This window comes from Folsomia candida, unplaced genomic scaffold, assembly GCF_002217175.1.
Source record: "Folsomia candida strain VU population unplaced genomic scaffold, ASM221717v1 Fcan01_Sc040, whole genome shotgun sequence".
In the NCBI taxonomy this organism is placed as follows: domain Eukaryota; kingdom Metazoa; phylum Arthropoda; class Collembola; order Entomobryomorpha; family Isotomidae; genus Folsomia; species Folsomia candida.
Genome location: NW_019091232.1, coordinates 728,232 through 736,762, shown reverse-complemented (window position 1 = coordinate 736,762; position 8,531 = coordinate 728,232). Strand labels below are relative to the sequence as shown.

Below are 8,531 nucleotides of genomic sequence, written 5' to 3'. Positions count from 1 at the left end.
ATTTATTTTCAAAACCTGTATCAATAAATTCTATAAATCTGTTTAAGTACTGTTAGTAAATGACAAATCAAATTTAATCATTATCGACTGCGAAATTCACCAATTTCTCGCAAATTATTTTTCGCAACATTTTGCACATAAAATCCAAAACAATAGACCAAACATACCCGCAAAAATGAAGAATATAGCTTGCAAAACCTCTCTCTTTTTCATCAAAGTACGTACTTTATTGCACTCACGGATTAATAATGAATACATACAATATCATATCGGAATTTATCTTATCATCGACTTTTTTTAGTGTCCAGGTAAAAACTAAACTCATCAAGTCATCCGTATTTTTATAACGTAAAATAACAATTCGTATAATTCTTTGATCGATCAAATAACGAAAAAGCATGCAATTTATTTACGACATACATAAATCCAATTTCGCGAAATTAATTAGTAACATAATTAAATATTTTTCTTCTTTTGTGCTTGCGTGCGTATGTAGATATTTACATACATACATAAAAAAAGTCGATACTGTTCAAGTAAAATTGTGTATATGTGTATTTTTATCCTAGATAAGTACTTTTGTATACGAAAAATAAGGGAAAAAATCACAAGTGCACAAGACCAGAAAAAAATAAGGGGTGGGCAAAATACTGCGTCGAAGTTTACAGTGTTTTGAGCTCGATTCTTGCCAGGGTTTCGATTTCCGGGGGTGTTACACCGACAAAAAGACGAAAATCTACGTGGAGAAGGCAACAATCGTACGAAAATGCAGGTTTTGTGAAGAAATTAACGGTGTCAAGATACATAATTTTTAAAAAATCGTGAATTTCCGATGCATTTTACTGCAACATATTTTATTTCTAGAAAATCGCGAAAACAATTAAATTTTGCTAACAGTTAATTTCTTGAAAAAAGTGCAAATTTGTGTACAGCTGTTGCATTAAAATAATACAACACTTGATCTAAATTACAGGTTTTGTAAAGAAATTAACTTTCTCTTTGGTAAAAATACATTATTTTTACAGGGACAAAACGTCAATTCCTTCATTAAAAAACCTGTATTTTCGACTGACCGTTGATTCTCTACGTAGATTTTCGTTTTTTGTGGGTGTGCCACCCCCCGGAAATCCAAACCCTGGGAAAAACACAGCTCAAAATACGGTACATTTTAACCCAGTATTTTGCCCAACCCTGCCGTACATATTTCCATAAGTACATTATTTTACACAGACCACGACCACGCATAAAAGAGGGACGTGAACAGAATAATAAATCAATTATTTAATATCATTGATTTACTTGCACATATTACATTTCATACTTTTTTTTCATAAGTACAGACATATTTAGCTCCAATTTCCACCCAACAAACTCTGCCCAAAACTTTGTATATATATATTTTTTTATGTAAATTTATTTATGAATACCAGTAATTTTTTGTAGGTAAGTTTGTAATAATAATAGGACTACTCTTTCTAATTATTGTGGTTCAGCGTACAAGTTTCTACTCATTTATATTCATGGGGAAAGGGGGAGAAAGAAAATGAGATAATAAATTGTCCATGCATAATTAACCCGTCAAAAATAGAGCAACATTTGCGAAATATTTTGCAAAATGGTATGTATGTAAATAAAATTGGGAAAGAAAGGTTGACTCGGATTACATTTTTTTACCACGTAATATTTATGACCACACCACGGAAAAAACTTATATTTTTTTTTCTCGGTAATATTTTAATTACTGAGAATGGAGGTCTCCCAGCGGGTGCTCTCCGATTTTGAGCAAATTAGTGTGAATCGATGGGAAATTTAGTTAGGATAAAATTTGCAAAAGATGCGATCTCCCAATGGGCACGTTTGGCAGAGATATTTGCATCCGAAGAGGAGAAAACGCTTCATAAAGTTGAAAAATTTTATACTTTTCAAAATTTACTGCACGTTTTTTCCTCTTGGGATGCAAATATCTCTGCCAAACGTGTCCATTGGGAGATGGCGTCTTTTGTAAATTTCATCTTAATTAAATTTGTGATCGATTAACAACAATTTGTCCAAAATCGGAGAGCACCATCTGGGAGACCACCCTTGTGAGAATTATGTAATTATGTAGTTAATCACAATTAAACATTTATTTATCATATTTCCCACACAAAAATAAAGTAATATTGGCTTTTATTTTTTTGTATTTTATTCATTCTTATGGATTTATTATTATTTATTTATTTATTTATGGTCTCCCTTTCTAATAAGTCTCTCTAGGTGTTCCTCTATTATTTGCTACGGACACAGGATTCATTTTTATTAGTCACAACTTTTTGTGTTTTTCCTTGTTAAATAACTGGTCATCTCTAGTTTTTTTACGCTATTTTTAGCCCTAGGATTACAATAAAATCGCAATTTTTTATAATTTGCTTTGCCCGAATTTCACAACTTTTTTGGCTATTTGTTTTTGTTAAAAAACTATTTTCTTCTGACTTGGCTTCGACTTTTTTAAGGGGCCTTTTGCACAATGTTAAACTGTTCATGTAACACAATGCCCCACACCCCTACAAAAAGTGGACCCTTCCACCGCGAAATTCAAAAAATCCTGAGTTTCTCGTGCTTATCTGTTTATCAACCAAGCTACTCTCCACCGGTTTATCAAACGAATATTCGTTAAAAATTTCTTGATGACTTCTTGATGAATATGATGACCCACCTCTAAAATGTCCCATTTTTCTTGAATTTTCTCGCACAAATAAGAATTATAGTTCTCATCAGAGAGCTGGGTTACCAGGAATTTTGCAGGGACGGCCATCGTCACACTTCAATCTTATATAGTAATTCAAATATTATTAAATTCCTGACTTGAAATTTATAAATGTTCTTTACCAGATGTGAACAAAGAGTAAAACTTCTTTGACGAACGGAAGTCGGGTCGTGGTTCGTGGTCACTGCTTCGTGACAAGATAAGACTTTCTTACCGGTTTGTGGTTTTAGTGTCTCCACCAGCTTGCCACTCGGTAAGCTGGTGGAGAGAGATGATAAGCTTGTGGAGAGTAACTCGGTGATAAGCTTGATTAGTTGATGATGAAGATTTGGTTGTGATGGGAAAAAACAGCGAAGACAACCACATTTACCACGCTTCGTGGCGTACCATTTTGCCCCATTTTTGGGAAAAAAATGATAAAAAACAGATTAAATTGCAATCAACTCATTCATTTTTGAATTAATTTTAATTTTGATTAATGTTTTAAAAATGTAATTTTCAGCTTCACAAACAAGTCGATTTCAAATTTTAAAATGTTCAAATTTGACACAGATACGAAGGTGTACCTCTGTCAAATTTGAAAAATTTGAAATTTGAAATCGACTTGTTTGTGACGCTGAAAATTAGGTTTTCAAAACACCAATCAAAATTAAATTATTTTCAAAAATGAATGAGTTGATTGCAATTAAAGCCATTTTTTGTATTTTGCATGTATGTTTATGGGGCAAGGAGAGTCTACTGTTGCCCAGGGGTGTAAGGAATGGCGTCATCCAATTCTCCCTTAAGTACCCGATGGATTGAAAATGATAATAGTAATTTTTGTGTTATCGGTGATAAGTTATCACGAATTATTAGGTTAATTAATTTTAATTAGACTTAATTATTTCTTAAATGGTAGACAATTTTTTACCGGTGCTGATTTTTTTCGCGTTGACTGTACAGGTCGAGGTTTGCTTGGTTAGTTTTCGCTGGCTGCTTTTGAATTGCTTGCTGCTTTTTTATGCTAATTAATTATGATTAAAGTTAGTTTAATTATTGGTAAGTATTATTTTCTTAATTAGTAATTAATATGTAAATTATTTGATTAATTGTAAATTAATTATTGACGGTAAATATGTATTGATTGGTTTATGAGGTTTAATAATATTGCAAAGTTTTCTGTATTGGCTGGTTTGGAAATTATTGTGGAATTATTTTCGAAATTTCGAAATTATTGTGTGGAATTATTACGTAAGTAAAAGGAACGTATTTTTTTTAATATGATGGCTTTTTTAACAGCTCGGATAAGCTCACTAATAAAGTTAACCGTGATTGATTAATTACAATTAAACGAATTAATCCTTAGTTTAATCATGCAGAATAAAATATATTTATGTATGTGGCATGCAATTTTATTTAGAATTGAGACAGATGAGATGATAGATTGATTCATTTTTAGTTGAGAAATCACACAATATTTCTAATATGTATTTATGTAGTTAATTGTGGTATGCTAATTAGTAATTAGTTAATTAGTGACGTAATTTTGTTAAGTCGTAAACGGTGCATGTATGTATTTATTAATTAATTTTTGAGATTCGTAACTATTTTTGTTTTCTATTTGTCCGTGACCAGATCGAAATTGATTTGTTGTTTGGTTTTGAGATTGTTAAAGTTAATTAACTTTTAATTGCATTCAGCCCGCATTTGCAAATTCTAATTTACATATTTAACTCGGAAGAAAGAGTGAAAGTGATTGATAATTTCGAGTTTTAAATAGAAAAGAAGGTGGGTTTATATGTACTACGAGTTTTTACAGACTTGCGCCAATGTTATGGTTTAACTATGGCGCAAGTTAGTAATGCATAAGTGTAAAACCACCTTTGTCAACAGTGCCCGCGGAAGCGTGGGGACAGAGGGACAATGTCCCCACGGTTATTCGATGTCCGCATCATCTGCCCATCTTATATAAACCCCTCCCTCCCATATCCTACAATGTTAACGTCCCCAGATGTCCCCACAGCTTCCGCGGCCACTGTAATATTCTACCGAAAGGAAAGTTGAAGAAGAAGACGAAGATGTTTAACGAGATCATCGTTTGCGTTGTATCAAGTACTTGCGAGGAATGACTGTTTTTTGGGGTAATACACATTCTTTCACACCCATTTTCTGCTAAATGACTAATTAACTAACTACCTTGTATATTTAGTTTAATGAACATTTAATAATATTTTCCAGTTAACCGACCAGGTGTGGCTAGGCTATAATATCGCTTCCAAATTTTCAGTTCCCGTTTGTTCTTTATACTTAAATATTCGTTGGAAGGGCGAGAATTTCTTGCTGGAAGTCAGTAAATTGAATACTTTTCCGGTATTTGTATTATTATTGTGTGTGCTTATTAAGTAATTCTTCCCTCAATTTGATTTCTTTTAAGACTGACTGCGTCCCCCAATTTCTGCTTGGTTTTGTATATTATTATTGATTATGAATGAATGAGGGTTGAAAACCTGACTTGATTTGACACGGTATACAGTAGTTGGTTGGGAGACTAGAAGAGTTAGTTTGTCAGGTGTGGTGTGGTGTGGAAATTCATTTTTTTACCTTCGTTTGACTCAAAGTGGTTATCTTGAAGTTGATAAGATGCGTTGTTCATTGGTTATCTTGTCTACAGACAGAGTTTAATAGGTTGGTGTGGCATATTCCATTCCACCACCTGGAGAGAAAAAAGCATGATAAGTATTATAAAAGGAGGGTAAAATAATATCGTTATTTGTTAAATAAGTACCTCTCCCAGTGTTGAAGGGTGGCTCGGAGTATCCCCCGGGGCCCATGTCCTGTAGAAAAAAAGGAAGGAGGTAAAATTCATCTGTGTTGTAGAATTTGAAGGATATCTTGATAATTTTACCTGTCCGCCAGGATAAGACGAGTACGCCGTGGCGCCTGGCATCGCTCCAGAATCGACCTGAATTAAAATAGTAGGAAATCAAAAACTTTTCGAGTGTTTCGTTTGCTACATTTCTTGAAGTGCAAAAACAAGAATTGCAATAAATGCAAGGTGCAAGAAACTTGGAGAAAGTGCCATAAATATGCGCCATCCAGCCACGCGCTGTATGAAATATAGCTGCGGGGCGTAATTTCTTGCGCTGTGCATTTCGTGCAGGTCAAAATAGCTGCAAGAAACCACTATCTTGCAAGTGGTTACTTGTCAAAAACACTAAATTTTTAGTAGAAATTGAAATTGTTTAATTGACATCGCACCTCATATGCTGGAGCGAACGCTTGTTCTGCACCTTGGCGGAATCTCGTGTAAGCAAAGAATCCACATCCAGCCTAGGACAATGGAAAATTTATTAATTTTGATGACATCGATACGATTTCATTGCATCCAAAATGGCGAAACTTTTCGCAGTAAGTACCCATGAGAAAATGGAGAAGAAGGAGAACGCAATGGCAGCTTTGACATTTCCAACTCCGACACCTGTCACGAAATCATAAGTAAAAGATTATGGATCGATAAAAATGATAAAAATACACATCAAAGTGAGGAGTGAAATGGAATCCGCTCCTAATCTGTAATCTGTCTGGCTGTGGTTGTATTTACCTCCAGGTGGGTCGTCCGATTTACTCCATTCGTTTGACAGGTAGCAGAATGCGACAAAGTAGAGGAATGCCCAAAGTCCTAAGTATTGACCAAGGACACAAACAAATTTCTCAACATATGTTGGATGTCTGTCGCAATTTTTAGAATTGATCTCTCACTCACCAGAAAATGCCAAATCTCCGAGGACATAATGCTTCCTCGTTTTCACGGAGGACATCTGTTCAAAGAGATATTCGCCAGCGAGAAAGCCGATCGCGGCGAGGAAGGCGATAACACCGATCCCCACGCCAAAATTGCAAGCGTTCCCGTCGTCATTGAAGAGACAGGTTTCCCTTCGTTTTGTCCGGTCGTATCGCCAACCTTCGGAGGAAATGCAGCCGAATACGATGATGGCGAAGAGCTGGGAATAAAATAAAATAATTTTGAAATGTTTCTGATTTATGAATATGAAATAATTTAATTTGTGAAAACTCACGAGACACAGCCCTCTCAAAATGACGGGGGGTTTCTTCGCAAATGTGACCGGGTCAAAGGCCGCGCCCGCCTTGGCTCCACCGAATGCACCGCCGCCGTCCATCATCATTTTGGATTGGAAATTGGGGATTATTTACTTTTCCTCCGAGGAAATAATAGTGGAAATAAATAGCTTCACTTCCGGAATAGAATTATGTAGTGATATGAAAATCAGGTAACTCGTACAATAATTGATGACTCACAAAGTTTCTGCAATGCAAAAAACAACGAAAATTCATTAGGCAAATATTAATTAATTAATTTGACATAATTGAACGTCCCAACTAAATTCTGTCCAATTCGGTACAATTAAAGAAAATTATAGATGGATTGCCACAGATGATTGATAATTAAAATGGACAAAACTCATCACATTTCCGGTTAAAAATTTTACTTTTACCTTAATTTCGTAAACTTCCCTTCTTTAATCTTCCCGATTTTGCAAAAACCAAAATTTGCAAAAAATTCCTGCAATTGTTCACCGTCACCGCTCCACGAACCAACTACCTTTTTCCTCTTTGTGTGCTATATTAAAAGCTGATCTGTCTTCTTCCTTCCTTGCCTTTTACTTACTTGGTTCGTTGGTATCGTATACTTACTTCAAAGCAGTCGGAACTCTATGTAGCACAAGAAGAGTAAAGAACACACACCCTTGACCCATATCCTCCGCTCATCCAGAGGCAGGCAGCAGCAAGTTAGGAAGGATCTCTTTTCATATGGGAGAGAGAGTCGTCTATATATCCAAAATCCAACAGAACAGTACCACCACCCAAAACTTGGTACTTTCACTCAACTTTCTCTCCCCTTTAGTTAGTGGATACATACATACAAAGTTGGTGGGCTTTCCTTTTTAGCAGAATTTTCGGCAGAGGTGGGCAAAAAGCTGGGTCAAAATACGGTACTTTGATTGAGCTCAGTTTTCTACAGGGTTTGGATTTCTGGTACACCCACATTTAACGCACTCTAACGCACGAAAATACCCGAGTTTTGTGAAGAAATTAACTATCGATGTCAGAATTTAAGGAAAGATAACAGATAAAGATAACCCTGATATGTGAACTTTTTAGCTAGACAGACTCTCTTTTGAGCAGGGCTGGGGAAAAACGTGTAGTATTTTGAGCTCGTTTTTCGCAGGGTTTGGATTTCTGGGGGGGGGGACACACCCAGGGAGAAAGACAACAATCTGCGTGACGTACGGAAATATATTTCGTGACAAAATTATATTTCTTTCGGCGTCAAAATACTGCATTTTTTTTAAAAATTGTGAAAACGTTTTGACACCGACAACCGATGAAAAGCTAATTTCTTCACAAAACCTGTATTTTCGTGCGATTGTTGCCTTCTCCACGCAAAATTTTCATCTTTTTGTGGGTGTAACAGCCTGTGGAAATCCAAACCCTGGAAGAATACGGGCCGAGAATTTTCATCCAGAATGCAACGATCAAACGAAAAGGTTTTGTGAAGAAATTTAGTTAAAATACTTGATTTTATTTAATCGTGAAAATAATGCATTTTGACGACGATAAAAAGTTAATTTTTTCATAAAACCCGTATTTTTATACCACTGCTGCTTTCTCCAGGTAGATTTTCGTCTTTTTCTGGGTGTAACACCCCTAAAAACGCAAACCTTGATAAGAAAGGAGCTCAAAATACTTTATATTTTGCCCAGCCCTGCTCTTTTCACTCGTTACT

At 35.3% G+C, this 8,531-nt stretch overlaps 1 protein-coding gene across 7 annotated transcripts; it reads right to left on the bottom strand.

Moving 5' to 3' along the window:
• Positions 1-201: 201 nt before the first annotated feature.
• Positions 202-7,791, bottom strand: LOC110861346 (synaptogyrin). 7 transcript variants are annotated; one of them, XM_022110455.2, is made up of 10 exons: positions 7,240-7,626; positions 6,802-7,049; positions 6,489-6,726; positions 6,327-6,404; positions 6,142-6,203; positions 5,984-6,055; positions 5,631-5,687; positions 5,511-5,559; positions 4,922-5,438; positions 202-576 (listed from the first exon to the last, which is right to left on the bottom strand). In XM_022110455.2, exons 2-9 carry the CDS (start codon positions 6,907-6,909, stop codon positions 5,404-5,406), a joined length of 699 nt encoding a protein of 232 aa, XP_021966147.1. In that variant the 5' UTR covers positions 6,910-7,049; positions 7,240-7,626; the 3' UTR covers positions 202-576; positions 4,922-5,403. The 7 variants fall into 7 exon arrangements, with proteins under 7 accessions (XP_021966147.1, XP_035700523.1, XP_035700518.1 ...); XM_035844630.1 differs by having other exon boundaries at positions 5,327-5,438; positions 6,489-7,049; positions 7,240-7,791; XM_035844625.1 differs by having other exon boundaries at positions 6,489-7,049; positions 7,240-7,788.
• Positions 7,792-8,531: the final 740 nt, after the last annotated feature.

What these genes read in the sequence shown, in the direction of transcription:
- LOC110861346 (XM_035844630.1), bottom strand. Translation starts at nt 6,909, where the DNA reads ATGATGATGGACGGCGGCGGTGCATTCGGTGGAGCCAAGGCGGGCGCG. An exon ending in CGGAGATTTGGCATTTTCTG is followed by an intron (nt 6,405 to 6,488) that starts GTGAGTGAGAGA and finishes GTCAATACTTAG; the next exon opens with GACTTTGGGCATTCCTCTAC. An exon ending in CGTTCGCTCCAGCATATGAG is followed by an intron (nt 5,688 to 5,983) that starts GTGCGATGTCAA and finishes ATTTTAATTCAG; the next exon opens with GTCGATTCTGGAGCGATGCC.